General features: G+C 37.8%; 1 protein-coding gene across 14 annotated transcripts in view; it reads right to left on the bottom strand.

The window, feature by feature from the left end:
* Nucleotides 1-18,367, bottom strand: part of beta-Spec (spectrin beta chain) — a 418,936-nt gene that overhangs the window by 124,370 nt on the left and 276,199 nt on the right. For all 14 annotated transcript variants that reach the window (XM_083113684.1, XM_083113683.1, XM_083113682.1 and 11 more), the window contains one exon: nucleotides 5,683-5,840. In XM_083113684.1, the coding sequence (XP_082969810.1) occupies nucleotides 5,683-5,821 (139 nt within the window). In that variant the 5' untranslated portion in view covers nucleotides 5,822-5,840. The remainder of the gene's footprint in view (nucleotides 1-5,682; nucleotides 5,841-18,367) is intronic.

The following is an 18,367-nucleotide window of genomic DNA, read 5'->3' as shown; positions in this document are numbered from 1 at the left end:
CGGCAGGTTTGTTGAAACAACAAATTTCAAAAGCAAAAAAAGGATTAACTTATGAGAGTCTGGTTTCGTCGAATAGAGTTGCTTGTGACCATTGCTGATATCGGTGACCTTTCAGTTTGCTATCATAATTTTTTTTAAATATCTAGAATTCAACACATGATCTAACTGCCGGCATAGAACTGATTGATAAACTTGGTTTATTTTAATTCGCACTTCTGCCACTTTTGGCTAATCGCGAACATGAGGATGATGATATGCGATTGGTGAAGGGACAACAATGAACACCCATGCCCAAGGCCCGGGATTCGAACGCGGAACCACTTGCGTCGCATAGAACTGGTAACATCCTGATAATGCAAATGTTTTCTTGGGCTTCACTGCAGCAGGCTAGGTGACATTCTCCACTACTGACAGATTAAAAAAATATAGATACTAGAGTTTAGACTCCAATTACAAATTAACGTACATAAAATCGAGTTACATCAAAATTTAACTTATTCAATTCTGCGTTAATCTATGCTAACCAATTTTTTTTTTCAAGTATGCCTTCGATTTTTATCGTCGTGAGAACAACAAAAATGTGCACTATTTTTAGTTTTGTAAACGATCGCTCTCCGAGATTCTATAAATAAAAAAAGGGTGATCCGATCGTGGTGAAATTTAAGAACGGTGCAGGCAGAAAGATTCGAAATAATTCTTAATTTTCAGATTTTAAAAAAAATTGTCGAAAAACAGTTCTTATTAATTTTGCGAAACAACTTTTACTTAGTATTGGATAGTCCTACAGATACAATATTGATCTTGTTTTGAAGTTCTTTGCATCTGTTTTTAAAATCAATTATCCTTGTCAATTCACATTGCGAAACAGATTTTATACAGATTTTTATTGAACGGAGTCAAGATGCACGTGCGTTTCGCCGCAACTAAAGGACAACTACTAATACAATTAAATTAAATATGCAAAAATAAACTTCGTATCAAAATAAAACCAAGTAGCTGTGACGATGTCAAAGGGAAGAAATGAAACTATGGGCCACAAACAAGAAAAAAAATCGTATACAATATTAGTTTCCATGTTATGTACGGTTATGTACAGTGGGATCCATGAGTATTACCCTGCAAATTGTCCATCGCCATGTTCGTGCTCTTTATTTGACCCAATAAGAGCTTCAAGAATTTAAAGAAAACTCAAAACAAATATTGACAACTTCTGCACCAGCATACATAAAAATCCGTCGCTTAAAAACACATAGGATGCAAGAGAAAAATTAATGAAAATAGTCATGGACAATTTGCACGGTAATACTCATGGATCCCACTGTACTCCCCTTTCCGACTCCCAATGTCAGTTTTTGTAACAAGAAAGCTATTCATGGACAAGAGAAAACTTTTTATTTCGTTTTATTTTTCGTCGCTTTTGTACCTACCGCGTAAATTGCGACGATGAACTGATGAAATTGATGATTGGGCAAACATTTATACCCTGACCAGGGTTCGAACATCTGAAATCGTACAAACTAAACTCAAAATACATCATATCGACGTCGATTGAATTTAGGAGCATCAATTGACAAAGTTTAACATGTAATTTTGAAATGATCCTATCCGATTTCAATTGATTCATATTAGTCAGTGGCGGCGATTGGGTTCCGAAACCGGGAGGAGGGGGGAAGGTGCCAAAACGGGGAGGGCGGGGCAAAGCCAGTTTATTTCCCTTTGTAGATAAGTATTAGCAACAGCCCCCTCGCCCCCCTAATCGCCGCCACTAATTTTAGTGCATCACAAACAGCAGCAGCTGATAAAAAGTACCTTTCGTATAAATTTCTGTGTGTACTCTGATACATCATGCCCCATAAGCAGGGTGGATAAAAAAAAAATCAGGATTTTTAGTAAAGAAATCATTTGATGATTTTTTTTATTTAAATCTTTTTTTATTTTTAAAACTGGCTCAAAATTGCTTGTATGGTTTTTAGCACCATACACACAGATACATTTTTTAAAAAAATAGAAAGGCTATTTCTGGTAAACGGCCCTTTAAAATGTAAATATACATTTTTTCTGTTTCTGATACTGTACATATGAACCTACTACGGAAATATTTGTTGAGTGTTAATGAAACTATAATGCTTTCAGTATCTTTTCTTCCAAGTGAAAATAAAATATTTTCGATGTACTATATAATTGTAACTTAAAATATTTCTTATAGTCTTTGTAGCCGACAATTTTTTTATGAATTTGCAAAATATCAGCTGCCATGTTTATTTAAAGTTTAATGACAATGGCACTATTTACGGTGTAACATGATTAGTATTTTGTATATTATTCTACACAAAATGTTTGCTATTTTTGCCTATAACAATTATTGAATTTTAAATCAAGAGAAATTTAAGTGTGTTTACAGTTTAGACATTGCTTTCCTTTCGTATAAGGTTCACCCCATTAGTACATATATTTGTTTCCTTTCTTAGAAGCTAACAAGCACCATTAAATGATTACAAGATTAATGTACTTTCGCCAAAATTGATTCTGATATCTACGAAATCCTTATGTACATTATTTCTTTAAAGTGATTCAAATAAGTGATTTGTTTAAAAAAAATCACCAGATTTAAATCTTCATTTAAATCAATCCACCTTGCCCATAAGTTCATAATTTGCAACTTATGCACAATAAAGCGTTACAGGGGTCAACACATTTTGATTTCTCTGTGTAGCCACGGACAGATGTATTCACCATCCAGAGGGCGAGTCGCGAGTGAGGTTGATTTACACACCTCTGGCCACTAATGCTTCGAGAATGCAACTACAAAGATGCAAGGACGTTACGTTGCCAAAACAAACCACAGGAATCTAAGCCTATATTTTCTTTCACTACGAGGTGAAACCTATAATCACGGATTATCGAGCACAGTTATAATTTATGGGTATCAACTGCTTTAGTGCAACAGCATGTCTTACCTTAAGGTAAGGGACCTTTCGCATCAGTGAATATTCCGCATTCCTAATGCTCGCGAAGACTCATGATCGATGAGCCTCCCGCGTGTGTAACAATCCATGCATGTTTCCGTTGGGGGAGGAAGTCAGTCTGTTCATTGATCGAACTTGGAGGTGGAAGTACTGCGACGAAGTTGGAAGCAAAACTTACATAAAATCCCTTTCCGGACATTAATATTATTATGCAAGTTATTTCACGAAGCATGCTCACCTCTAGACTAATAGTAACGACGTAAATATGTGACGGAGCACAAATACTAGTGAACTGCTCTGCAGCCACGGACTCAGCGGAAATGCCCTGAGGAATAATGTCTTTCATTAAAGATGTTACAATTTTTATTGGGTGAAATATTGTTAATTTGAACAGCTCTAGCATTATCATAACAATAATATTTGATTGAATGTCTATAATTTTTATAGGTAAGCCACGGCCCGACTCAGCTGAAATGCTGTAAGCCACGACTATTTCGCGTACCATCACACGAACAGCTGGATCAGTCTTCTGTTTCAGTATAAGGTTTCAGCTGGTATCCCTGACGGTGTGTCATAGTGAACGCCGCTGTTTAAAACAATCAGCAGTTTTGTTAAAGAGAAAAATACAGCAATAAAGTATATCTTTGATTATCACAACCATTGTTTTTATGTTATAACCACATGCTGCTAAACAATTAGTTTTAAGAAAACGATATCTAAATACAGCAAGAATCCCTTCTACCACTGTTACAATTCAAACTACTTCCACTACAACTTCATTTTTTTGTGTGTATCAGCACACTATGTCATTTTACACCCTTCAATATATACGGGGTAAATCCCCCTATCTAAAATCCTTACCTTAGTTTTAAAATGGGGTGATGTAGAGCCCTCTTGAGTTGGTTAAAAGTGCAAGATTGCAAAGCGACCCATACAACACATTAAAAGGGCAAGAAGACATTAAAAATGACTTCTTCAGATACACAGTAAAAATAAAAGGCCTCAAAAAGCTAAAAACATGGTTAAACATTGTCATCATTTACCAACAATTTGCAAACCAGGAAACTAACGAGCTTGTGTACACTAATTTGTTTGTTTGAGTTTGTGTTTTAAGTCCACTTTATGCACAGTAAGGCTAATCAGGACTGGACCTACAGTTTAAAGTGGGATCTGAACTACTATGTGTATCAACCGGGTACCGAACCCGGGACCGTTGATTACAAGGCGACGACGCTATGCACACTCTTTAAATAATTATTATCTGTTCTTACAATACAATAGAACGTGGTACGATAAGGAATTAACTTGCATATGTCAACGTACTAATTAACGTACAGTAGCATATTTGTTACTTTACTTCGAACAACAAAACAAAAAGTCGACCTATACTAAGAGCCTAACCTCCCTGGCTTAAAGAGGAGGGCGTAGGCACGGTACGTGAACAACCGTAATAACGGGTTTGCCTGGGAAATATTTCATTGTAAACTGGAGATGACCTCACAGAGTAAACAAACTCATTTATGTCACCATGGGAGGGCACCACGAAACAGCCCACCCATGTAGCCTACGTAATCAATTTTAAGATAATGCAAAATAAGTAGTTTAACAGCTTCGTTAAGTACGTAAGTACGCATAGCCATGACACGGACAATTTGTCACAAAAAAGAAAAAAAATAGCAAGAGGACTAGACATAGCATAAAATTACAAAGGAATGCGAAGGAATCTAATGCCTTTTGTATTTTGGTGATATAGTGCTCTTCTATTATAGAGCTCGGATTTGTCTGCAATTAAATTACATATTTATTCCTTTCCAGATACGTACATACCTCGAAAAGGAAAATGTCAACGAATTATATAAGTTGTATAACTGACATGATTTTGCACAGGTTTTAGGTTACATATTTGCCAGGATATTACATATTTGCTAATTTACTTTTACATAAAACATATTTCTGTACTTTTTCCTACGTTTTCGATCTCTTGAAATATGATGAAGAAAATTTGTAGCTCACGTGATGTTATATTTTCTTATCAATGAGATGCTTAGTGCTTACGGTCACCTACAATTGACTGCGAAGTCGAAAGACAGACAAGACCAGACCAATACATTACGGGAACTGTTGTTATTTATCAAAAGATGCTGGTTATATATTTTTGTTTCGCTTTTAGATTTAGGCGAAACACCAAGAAACTTTGGATCGTTGGACAAGAAAGCTATAGCGAGTTACACAATTTGTTCCCTTGTATAAAAGTAGCTGTGTGTTTTCATTAGATTGTTCTTCCTGTACGTGTTTTTTTATTATTTACAATTTGTTTCGAAAGTTGCATATTATACAATAATTTGCGATGTTAAAAGTAATTAATGTGTGACAAAATTGGCTTCGTAAATATGTACACGTTGCGGTGCTTTTTTGAGTTTATACATTGGATATTTGATACAAATTTTAATTTGAACAACTTATGTCCTTAAAATTAAGTTGAATATGTTCAAATAAAATAAATATGTAGCAAATTCTTGAAATTGCTGGGATACTAGATTAATATAATATTACATATACTTTGATACTACATATTTACCTACATATTGTCAATTATTATTACATATTTATGTACATATTTTGTACTTTGATATTACATAAAAATCGAGGGTCTAACTATTATGACACTATACTGAGGTGCATGTATAAGAAAAATTGTCTTTTATTGCCTACTCACCTGCTAGTGCTTTTATCCTCGATCGTTCGAAAAGTCTGGAAGAAGAATTGCCTCCGTCATACTCGTACTCCTCCAGCAACGCTATGTCCTCCTGCGGGATGCTGGGGTCCCACCGGACCACACTGATGTCAGTGGTCATGGCCGCAGTGGGTCAGACCCTGCAACAGAGGAAATAAGCACGTCAGTGCTTCACCAACACACATTTCTTATCTTGTTTAATACTCAAGAAATTAAGTTACAAGAATAAAATTTATAGTAAGCTTGAATTGGTTTTAAGTCCACTTTATGCACAGACAGGCTAATCGGGACTGGACCTACAGTTTAAAGTGGGATCCGAACCACTATGTGCTTCCATCGGGTATCTAACCCGGGATCCCTTGAGTACAAGGCGACGACGTAACCGTTACGGCATCAAGGAGGCCTTCTTAAAAAGTATTTGAGTAACGGGAAGTATGTATGTATGTGCGTGTGTACACACACACACACACACACACATGAAATTTGAGGGACCAAGAGCAGAGACAGATTAATCACGAGAGACGCCAGAATACATTTATCCATGTAATCCTCTGCATGAATGAACATTTACTCTCCCCAGTTGAGGGGGGGGGGGAGGGAACGAAAGAGAAGAGGAAATTGGAAAGAATGTACAAAAACAACAAGTGAACTAAAATACTGAAATGTAAAAGTAAAGTGGACAGAAAGATATGAATGTGTACTTTCTGGATATTTCATGACTCTGGCGCTTTGAAGATTTATTTTCACCTCACGACATAAGCGACATACATAGTACAAAGTTCACACCCGTCTCTCAGAATCGTCCCTGCTGCCCCACAAGAAAAGTTGTGGACAAAACATAAGTACATTCAGCTTGCTCTTCACACTGGACCTGAATGCTGGACACGTACACTTCACTTCCTTCTATTCTTCAAACACTTCTTCCCACACTTGATAACCACCATTCAGGCAACTTGAGTGGAGCAACCAACGCACGGTGTCGTAACGCAGCAAAAATATGAACTTTGGTTTGAGAGCTGACCTCAACGAGCTGTGACCGTGACTCCTCCGGCTGAACCATTTACAAAAACGGTCAATTTCCAGCCTTCTCGCCGGCTTCCGTCATGTTCCCCACATTCGTTACTTCGCTTCACGCCGTTAAAATTCAACGCACAATTCCTCACTGGAAATGAAAAAACTGTTGGCTGCTAGAGGACCTGTCTTACGTCATGAGAATTGGTCTATCACGATGCCAAGCTGCTGAAATGCATTGCGAGGTACGTGTTAATTCTCGGAGCAAATTCCTTCAATGGCGGATCACCTCGTGATCGCCCGAGATAAATTTAGAAATCTTTCTTCAACTCAATGCCTGAAGTCCTTCCTGTGACTAAGACAATTACATGAAATAATTCTGTATTACAAAAGAAAGAGCACCAATGTTTCATTTTCCCATCAAGTTCTGCATGCACACTCAATAGGTGTGTGTTTCACCTACGTCACAAACTGTTGCATTGTGGCCATGATTGAAGACAGTTCTTGTAAGCATAGGAAATTCTAGCGGGCGGAAGTTACTAACACAGACATTCGCGATTTAAAACAAACCCACAGTTGGTGCAGATGTAACTAACGCTACATAGATATTTCCTTGCGAACGACAAATGCAATTGGCCGCAAACATGGCGGCTGTGCGCATCCTGACGTCACATGAATCCACCTATAGTCAGCGTAAAATGATCGCAGTGGTGCATTACTATCTGCTCTAGAATTTGTCTGTCACATGTGTAATGTAACAGGAATGGTTCACTATCATGTCTATGACGTCTAGTTCATTCCCTAAATATCAAATCCAGCACCAACCTTTCACCTTACTGTGCTAATATAACAATAATCCCTTTATTTACATGGGAGGTCCAACCATAAGCTGGTCTACCACCTGAATCTTATAGATACATGGTTGAGAGCATATATAACAAAGATATACGTATATGTACAAAGAAACAATTAAGATAAACTAAAGGAAAAACAAAGAATTTCACATAAGATATGTTTTTAAATGCAGGCTTAATACACTACCTGCAACTTAAAAAATGAAGTGGAAATTTGAAAAACACGAATAGAGAAAACCAATGCAAAACAAATATACTGAAGCCTACATTTAAGTAAAAATAATGTAAAAATAGTAATAAAATTATACAATTATAAAAACAAATATTAAATCGTTGGCTTCGGTGTCGATTTACTTCTAGTATGACCCACTGATCTGCTGGCACTGTTGCTTCAGCAGAAACTCTTCGAGTTTGATTTTGTATTCTTAAATGCTACGACTTTAGGTAATTACTACTAATAATAATAATAAATATCAAGTGTTTTAGTTGAAATAATTTTGTGTCATTTTTCAGGTCAGAAATATAGATGTTTATCAAAAGTGAAGAGGTCGCAAGGCTTACTGTCTACAGAAACAAAAATGGCAAATCACTGTGTATTTGCATTTACCACCAATAAAATATCTTCCAACTTTCGCTTGCACACTAATTAAAAGTGAAAGTCATCAAGTTTTATCTTATGGCTCAAATATAAGTATGTTTATATTCGCAGAAATGTTTTTATATCTTAATTTGTAAAATCTGATCAGGTTTTCTTTGCTGAGAAGTACTGAATTCAGTCTACTTTATACCTAAGCAAGACCCTCTGGCATATGGTAAAACTGAAAGATCCTGGTTCCTGTTGTAAACAAGCATGAGGTTACAGAGAAAACAATGACACAATCCTAAGAAAAAACAGGTTCCGTGAGAGAGTGCCCCTTTATGACTAACTTCTGTAAATGGCAGTAGGTGCTTGCACAACTTTCTGTCAGAAGATAAAGACTTAAAAACGCAACAACACATTCCTTCAATGGAAGCAACAACCGACAATCTCAATACCTGAGAAAACAAGAGCAAGAGTTCAATCGTAACAATATGTCGATAGATTGGAAAGGAACTGCAATCACATACATGTGTCAACGTGATTGAACACATCGATCTTTGTGTTGCTCTACAGATATTTCTAAAACAGGGTATAGAAATAGCCATATTCTGTGTGGTTGTGCTACATTGCCTCTCTTCATTCCTATGAAGGAACGTAGTTTCAAGTATTGCCTCAAGCAGGGTTGTTCAAGGTCCAGGAATTTTAATTCAATTCAATTCCGGTCCAGGATAAAAAAATCAGTAAGCGTTAATGGGTTCTGTACCGTAAAGAACCTTTTTTATCTGTAAGGTATTTCAATTCGGTCCAGGAACCTTTTTTCCAGGATCAATTTAAATACGGTCCAGGAACCTTTTTTTTTTTTCGAATCAGTTTAAATCGGGTCCAAGTTCCGCATTGAAATGAAACAAAACGCAACTTGGATCGAATACGGACCTGACGATAAACAATTATCCACTTGCGAGCATGAAAGACTAATCCAGGTGCTGGCTGTCTCGAGAATCTAAGGTACAAGGTAGAAATGGGCGAAACGCAAACGAAGCAGTCACGTTGCCCCATGTAGCCCCATTCTATCGCGCGCGCTCCTTCACTTGGTTGTAGCAGCACTGCCCGTCTCTGTTGTGATATAATGTGACGCCACAGTAATATAGTCCATTGCGTTATGTACAGTAATTCTTCGACAAGACAGTTTTTGAACCTGGCCAAGGAGAGAACAACAGCGTTTTGATTTATTTTCTGCGCTAAGTTTTCTACAACCGCAGTGCGACATTCTAATGTAAAACGTATTCGCGGACATTTTTAGAAGGCAACTTTCGATCTGTCAACCCTGGTCCAGGAATTGTAAATAAATTCAATCCGGGACTGGGAGAGAAAATCAGCAAACGTAAATGAGTTCCAGACCTTTTCATATTTAAAGCCTTTCAATTCGATCCAGGAACCTTTTTCCGAATCAATTTACATACGGTCCAGGAACCTTTTATGCGGATGAATTTAAATACGGTCCAGGAATCTTTTATCCAGAATGAATTTAAATTCGGTCCAGGAACCTCTCAGGAACAATTAAAATACGATCCAGGAACCTTTTTTCAATGTAACAATACGCAACTTGGACCGAATTTAAATTGTGCGAGAAAAAAGGTTCCGGTCCTGCAGAGGAAGCCAATAGAACCCATTAGAATATATGGGTTCCTAAACCTTTAACAACCCTGGCCTCAAGTTGAATCACACAAATAGACAACTTTTGTGTGGGGAAACAAAAAGAGAATGTAATATATTGGGAGTATTGGAACATGTTTTAACTGTGCGGTAAATTCTGAAGTGAAACAAAGAATCCTCAATGGGGAATGTGTTGTCTAATGCATGACATTAGTATTATTAAATAGCATTACTCAATATGTTGCTGTAGTTTGAATGAGCGTACTTGTAAAACTTGTCAATATGAATTTGGTGGAAGTTTTCGGTGTAGTAATTCGATAGCTCTTTTTGTGTTATGAGTTTTGGTATTCTTAGAATGAAAATACACAGTTTCTAAATTATGTGTAAATGTTATCACAAGATTTAATGCCCTAGGTTCGCAAGGCAATACTTTAATTTACTTACTGGTAACCTGTATAAAATTCCTACCTCCCAAAATGAAATTACAAATACGCCTGAGTGTGCATCCCTCTAAAGCTAAAACCTTAATTCGCACAGTGATTGATGATAAAACTCATTGATCAAAATTTCCACTCGTTTCTCTCATACTTTTCAGAAAGCATAGCCCCGAAATCGCGAGAACTCAAACATGGATCATTGTTAACTTTTTCCAGCAGCAGCGAGACCAAGATTAGATAAATATTGTTCGTAATGACTTGTGATTTAGCGACTGGTACGTTTTCGGGAAGAGGTGTGTTATCAGGGAAACTTCTAATTTTAAATCGAGCCATTTATCATGCGTAGATATTCTCATCCGACCAAGAGAATGAACTTGACAGATTTGATAAGATTAACTTTGCTTAAGGAGGGGGAGAACTTGGAATTTGCATCATCTGATCCGTGGGGGGAGGGACATTCCTGAAGACAAGCAAACTATATAAAGCATTTCTGGACGGCCACCAATATCCACCCCTCCTCCTCTTCTTTCCCATAGAAATTAATGGAGTACCGAGGAAAATTTCGTATGCTACTGTTAAAAACTTCAGGGGGAAAGGGGGGAAGGGCTTCCATTGCGATTTATGACCTCCCAAACTCAGTCTTCCGACGAGGCAACCAAACCAGGCTTATTTTATACGCAGAACGAGCAACCCAAGTTTCTGGAACCAGCGGCCATAACTAAGGTTTTTATTGCACCCTTCCTCGTTTTCCAATTCAGCAATCTGCATAAAACGGCATTCGCTGCTCTTTTCGGCCGAGCTTGAAATACCACTTGCTGGCAAGAGGCAAGAAGTTATGTTGCCATGGCGATTCCTCTTGGTCATACTTCTTTCCTTCGCAACTTCCCTTCGCTCTAGACTCTGCACAGTGTCTTGATGGAGTACAGTTTGCACACCATTTATATATATAAAAAAAAAATATCTGTTTCTTATGAATTCACAAATCTTGCGATAGAGGGTTCAATGACTGGTTGCACCCTTCGTGCAAGACACCTTATATCAGTGACGTGCGGTGACATTAATCCTTGAGGAAGCAGCTCCAGAACAAGAATATTTCAGGTATTTCTACGTTCAAAACGAAAGTGGCTATTTGAAGGTGAAAAGTAGTACCGGGTGATCCGTTTGAGATGTCAGAAAAGTAAACCTTTATACACAAGAGGATAATGTACGTATCTGGGCAGTAGCATGCATGTAATACTCGAAAATTTCGCATCCCATACGACATAATAACCCCGTCTAGTTGGCTGCACTTCTTGACACACTGTGCAATGCAGGTGTGCAAGGAAATTACGTTAAAAAACTAGACGGAAAGTGGTGTTCAAGTTCAGAAGATTCAGCAAATGCCTGTCTGCTACTTTAAACGGTCATTTGATTAGTTAGCACGCACCACGTGACCATACACCGGTCCGAGAGGTAGTGCAGACACCAAATACACTACTTGACTCAAAATCAACGAACTAAGACGACTGTGTTGCACCGTGCAACCAACAGAGTCAAAGCGAGTCAAAAAGTGCAGCGAATTAGACGAGGCTACTGTGTGCGCTGTTGTGACGTGATCACTACCTTTGTTACCATGCACAGTAGCGCCGTCATGTGGCTGCAGTATGTAAACCTCCCCTCATTCGAAACTTGCATCCTTTCTGCTTATATTACAACAAGCTGCTCGGAGATACGTACATTAACCTCTTGTGTATAAAGGTTTACTTTTCTGACATCTCAAACGGATCACCCGGTATTTCTCGGTCTTCGCAAACTCATGTCATTTCTTGATAAGAGTCCCCTTCGCTTTCAATGTTTGCAAGAGATTTTTTAAACGATCACGCTCATTCACAACATTTATTCTTCTGTCAAAAAATGTAGTGTTTGTGTCTCTACTGTGCTCAAAAGCTTCTAATTATACACTGATGGCTTCTGTGGACTATTGCATGGTATTTTCGAACGCACCGAATTGGATGGTTACACTTTCATTTTTAAAAAAATGCTTCCCTGATCAGCCTCAGCGCTGGCAATGGCATTGGTACAAAAAATCCCTCCATGTAGATATTTAACTGTACCGTTTGAAAGACTACATTAGCTACAGCAACCAATGGCCAGATAAAATAAAATATTTGAAATTTATCCAACTCTCTTCTTTCAACTGGTCATTGAAAACATAGCCAGATGTCGGGCACACCCGGTACTGCAATCTGACACTACCAATGTTGCCAGTACACCTCGTAATTTCCAAAGAACATTCTTTACGAATATGTAATAATTAACCCCATAAAATCGTCTGTAATGCATAAAATTCAAGATTTATCGTTATTTTATCAATTCGATAAATACCCACAGAGATAATCGATACATATCGAACGTTTTTGCAACAAGTTTATTTTTACTTCGTACATTTTCTTTTTTACACCTTAGCAGCTTTTTTCCGCATACTGATCGTTCATGCTGAGCCATGATTTTCTTGTTTAATGTTTAAAAAATATCCGCATAGACAAAGTTAATACCCAGTGTAAGATTCGTGTGTCTATTGCTTTTTGTACACTCCTGTTCAAAAAAGTGGCACACCTTATAGGGTTGAGTAGTTGAAGAATGTGCCACTTTATCTGAACAGGAGTGTACAAAAAGTTACGTACGTTGAAAGTCTCGGTTACGCGATTTTCTGGACACCCTGTATACGACGACGAAGTTGAAATTTCCAGTCTCGCTGTAGACAGTTCGATTTGTGGACAAATTATTACATCACTTAACACGAACAGAAATGAAGAGGGGTTCCTCGTGGAAGAAAGGGTTTGAGAACGAGTGAGTCAGGGGACAAATTGAATGATTAGATTCCATTCTCTACTATAGCTTTCCCACGGTCAGCCATAAAGGAGCGCAACTGAATGCTTTACCCTTTCTTCTATTGGAACTTTTTTTTGTCACTGATGACCCAGGAAGATGCCCCCTCCCCTCCAGCAGAGCAAGATGGAATTGGTTTAAAGCAGACAGGAAGTACAAGAAGGGGGGGGAGGTCCATGTGACGCATGCAGTCGTAAACTAAACACACACGTGGCTTTGTATCACTTACATGGCACTGACAAGACGTTGGGGTCAAATGTGTCAGGACCTTACTTCATTAGAACAAAATAGTTTTTTAAAAGGCTTCTTTTTATTTAAAAAAAAATCAGTGCGGTTCTACTAGCATTTGGTCTTCGAGAACATACGTATTTGACAATAAAATTACAATCATTTCAACAACTAATTAAAGGAAGCATCAGTAGCTAAAGAGCTCCACACTCAGCCGAATGGTATGCGCTCTTACATTTCGTGCGAGCGGTCCCGGGTTTGAGCCGCGTGGGAGATCAAAAATGTCGCTGTTGACCTAGCATCGTGGATGCTTTGGGAACTATTTGAAAAAGTAGCGGGCTCCAATCTCGGAAGGTCAGAAAACACCGGCAATAGAACTCTACGCGCTTGCCGCTCGTCAGCCAATGAAAAAGCAGCTTCGCAGGCCCTGGTCCTGAAAGAACTGTTGCACCAAGGTTTAGTTAAACAAACTGATAAGCATCAAGAAAACTTCTAAAATTAGCTCCAAACTTTCATTTTCGCGATTTTTTTTAAAAAAATGTCCGTTTACATTTTCATTTATTTTAGTCATTATAATTAAATCACATAAGAACGATTCTACACAAACAACATTTAGAAAAATATAGTAAAAACCAGTCAGAATAAAACTGGTACGGTCGGTTAGGTACAATATTTTGGTATGGCATGCAACAGAAGAACAGCAAGAACAAAACTGGGTAATTGGAATATGAGACCGATACATTGCCAAGCATTAATTAGTAGCTATATGCAGATGATATAATGTTAATAGCAGATACAGAGAACAAGCTACAAGAGGCGGTTACAGAAGGGGCAGAAGTGCTAAAGGCTAAAATAATGACTGTAAACGTAAATAAGAGCAAAGTGATGCAAATTGGAAGAACGGAAATGGTAATAGAAATAACACATATAATATGCGATAGAATAGAACAGAAGCACACAGAAAGATACGAGTACCTGGGAACAATCATAAACCAGACAAGAAGAGTAGAAGAGGAAGTTATGAATAGAGTAAGGAAATCTTAACAAATACTACCAACTAAGCCAGGCCATTTTTGGAAAAAGGAAATAGATAACAAAACTAAACTACAAGTATATAAGTCAGTAGTGGAACCAATTCTACTATACGGACATGAAAGCCAGTAAGAGGAAAAGTAGTAAGACAAATAACGACAGTTGAGATGAAATGCTTCCGTAGAATAGTTGGTAAAATGAGAAGAGATAGAGTACGTAATAAAAGAATCTGAAGAATTAAATCAGAAGCCAATAGAAGAAAATCTGACACAAAGGCAATGAAAATGGTTCAGATTGTAACAGATTGTTTACAGAACGTTCCGGGAAGAAAGAAGCAAAAGGAATCGAAACACCCCTTTTTGAAATAATAGACTGAGTCCGGTACACAAAGGGAAGTAAGCGCTCGTGGATTTGCGCGCGGAGACGTTGAAGCAGTTGGCGCGGAGAAGTTACAGCAGTTGGCGCGGAGATTTTGACTGGAAGGTTGTCGCGCAGTTTAGTGCTCTGTCTGTTAAGTTTTGCATACCTCCGGGGACATTTTCTTCTGGCTAAGTGGTAAAGTAGTCTGTTCATTCGGAAGACCACGCTAGTCCGCCGTTGTTTGCAGAGGCACAAGAAACGTTAAATCGGCATTAAGGCTCTCCGGAAAAGAGATCGTACGGAAGTGAACTCACTCTGCAGCAGTTAGCAGATTTTCAGTCAGTGACGCCGAGGTTGCAGGGAAGAAATTTCTCCGGCGACAAGACACCAAGGATCGTCGGAAAAGGAAGACGGAACAACGAGGATTTTAGTGAAGTGATCCCCAGTGTCGAGAGCTCTCGTGTTTTAACCCCCACAAGCTTGATCTTCTGATGAAAAAATCCCACTAAAGTTTGAAAAGCGCTAATTCTTTCTAAAGGCCGGCCATGTAATCGTGAGTAAAAAGGTTAAATTTGTTAATTTTTATAAATATATGTGAGAGTGATTTTTTCTTATTTCTTTTACCAAGATAATCTAAAGTACTGGTGTCAACTCTTGTATTGGGTTTTCTCATGTAAACCAAGAACCACCAGCGAATCAGTGTGAACCTTTAATTATTTTTTCTTTTTGTGAAGTTTTTACTTAGTTTTCATCTGTAATAAAAGAAAGTAAAGGTAATTGGTTATTCTTTCCTTCAAACATTGAAATCTATAATAATACTTGAAATCAGTTTATCTCAACCGAACTGTAGTTAAAAAGCATAGCTAAGTCTAATACTAATAGCAATAACGATAAAATCACGTTTTATCGTTATATGGTGCCCGAAACTCCCGGGAGTTGCCTTAGATTATCTTGGTGAAAGAAAAAATAAAAGGGGTAACAGGCATTGTGTTGCGACGTTGTCGGCAATGTTTATGTAAACATTTATCGTTGTGTTGTAACTTTGGTCAGCGTGTGTCGGCAACATGGTTCGCACAAAAGGAAAGACTCCGTCTGAAAAGGACTTCGCACCCGAAGTGGGGTGGGAGGAAATATTGGATTGTTGTGGAAGACTGTTGAAAGTAGATGGAGCGATAGAATGTTTGGGTTGTAAACAATGGCTGCATAAAGACTGTATAGGAATGAGTGAGGAAGAGTATAAAGAACACGAAACTGACATTGGTAAAGACTTTTTATGTGAACGATGCAAGAATCGAGTTGAGAAAGAACCTGCCGTTGGAGTAAAAATAACGGAAAAAGAACAGGGTGTTTCGAAAGAAACCGACGAATTTGGTTGTCAAGTTGACGTTGGTCGGGGAAAGGAAAATGATGTCTTGAATTCAATTTTGTCATTTATGGAACAGAGTAGGCTAGTCTCAAGAGTTATGTGCTGTTAGGAGATAGTTTGTTAAAACGATTAGCGTCATATTGTAGAAGGCAATTTCCTGAATTAAACTGTATAGAAAGCGGCTGGGAAGAATTGTGTGTTAGTGGAAGTAGAGTCTCTGAGCTTGTTCATGCTTTGAAAGAAAAAGAAAGAAAGGAAGGTGCAAGTTGTAAATGGGAAAACGTTCTAGTTCTTGTAGGGACCAATGATGTCATGAGATTCACTGAAAAGGAGCATTTTGAGGAAATGTATTCCTACTTAGTGTCGTATTTGAAAGAAAGAAGTAATGAGATTATTTTGTGTACTGTTCCACCTATTCCGGCTGTGGCTCATATTTCGGAATATGGTCATTGGAAAAAATTGTTGTATTTTAATAGAGTAATAAAAAATCAAGAGTGTGATCATGTGAAGGTTGTGGATCTAGAAAAGATGTTTTATATGGAGAATGGAGAGATAGATTTAAGCAAATATGAACGTTACCTACTAAAGAGAGAAGGGAGACGTGAAGACTTAGTTCACTGGAATGAAATGGCTATGAAGGAATTTTTGACTCTCTTAGAATTGCAACCTGTATATATTTGTGAAGTAGATGTAAGGGAGTATGAAAATCTGGAAGTTGAAAACTTGAAATGTAATAATGAAATTTTGAACAGTGTGGAAAAGAGAAAATTAATTAAACATTCTATTTGCGTAGAAGTGGAAATGAATGGTAAAGCTGTAAACTGTTTACTGGATTCCGGCTCTCAGGTATCGCTAATTTCTGCTAATACATGGAAAAATATTACTTCTGACGTGACTAGGCCTTCTCTAGAAAAGGTAGATAATATTATGTTAATAGATTATAGTGGAAAAAACAAAACAAGAGTGATGGGGAAAACAGTAATACCGACTGTTCTGGCAAATGCTAGTTTGCTCATGGAATTTATTGTTGTTAGAGATTTGAATGTGTCTGCCATTCTGGGTAGCGATTTTTTATTTACCGTTGAAGCTACTCTTAATTTTCAAGAGAAAGAAATGTTATTTCAAACTAATGGTGGAAAAGTGGTTGTCGGATTTTTGCCAAGATGTGATTATGAAGAGAAGGGTAGAACTATGTCCGATTTGGTGACCGTAGCAGGTTTAGAAACTGGCGACGTTAGAGACGCGAGTATCGAAGACCTAAGAGCTCGCATGGAAATGTCTACTGCTCTGACGGTGGCGCAAAAAGAAGAAATGTTGAATAGAACTTCTCTTTTGTTAGATGTATTTTCGGATCGGCCTGGGACTTGCAATAAATTCACTTATAATATTAAACTGATTGATAATGAACCAGCTGTGGGAAAGTATTACCCTGTTCCGTTTGCTTTGAGAGAGGAAGTTAGAAAACAAATAGGTCAGTGGCAAGAAGATGATATTGTTGAGTTGGGACATTCTGCTTACCTCAACCCTTTGTTAGTGGTACCCAAGCCGCGTTCTGACGAGAAAAGGATAGTTGTGGATTTTCGTACTACTAACGCTAAAATTAGACTGGAGCATAATAGAGTGAAAAGTTTAGAAGAAATATTGGCGAGCTTTCATGGCAAGAGGTATTTTACATCGCTTGATTTATGTGCAGGGTATTTTCAAATACCGTTAACAGAAGAAAGTAGAGACTGTACAGCCTTCATTTTTGATGGTAAAATGTATAAATTTAAGAAGCTGCCTTTTGGAATTTCGACTGGAGTATCGGCGTTTACTAGTGCAATGAATCATGTTTTGGGCAATGTATCTGATTTTTGTATTGTGTATGTTGATGATATTTTAATTTTTGATTCAGACTTTGATGATCATGTAAATCACGTGTGTTTGATTTTAAAACGCATAAGGGACGCTGGAATGACAGTGAAATTGAAGAAAACAGAGTTTGGAAAATCTGAAGTTATGTTTTTGGGACATATTATCTCTGCAGAAGGAATAAAAGTTAACCCCGATAAAGTCAGGAGTATAGTGGAGTTACCGATCCCCCGTAGCAGAAAGGAAGTACAGAGGATATTAGGAAGCTTCGTGTGGGTCAAAAGGTTCGTACCTAATTATTCGGAAGTAATAGCTCCACTTTCGGAACTTTTACAGAAAAATAAAAAATGGACTTGGGGAGAAAAGGAGCAGTCTAGCTTCGATGAAATGAAAACTCTTATAGCGCAGGAAACTCTTTTGTACCATC

Source organism: Lepisma saccharinum, chromosome 28 (genome assembly GCF_977018435.1).
Source record: "Lepisma saccharinum chromosome 28, izLepSacc3.1, whole genome shotgun sequence".
In the NCBI taxonomy this organism is placed as follows: domain Eukaryota; kingdom Metazoa; phylum Arthropoda; class Insecta; order Zygentoma; family Lepismatidae; genus Lepisma; species Lepisma saccharinum.
The sequence above is the reverse complement of the archived record's forward strand: the minus strand, read 5'-3'. Positions and strand labels throughout refer to the sequence as shown.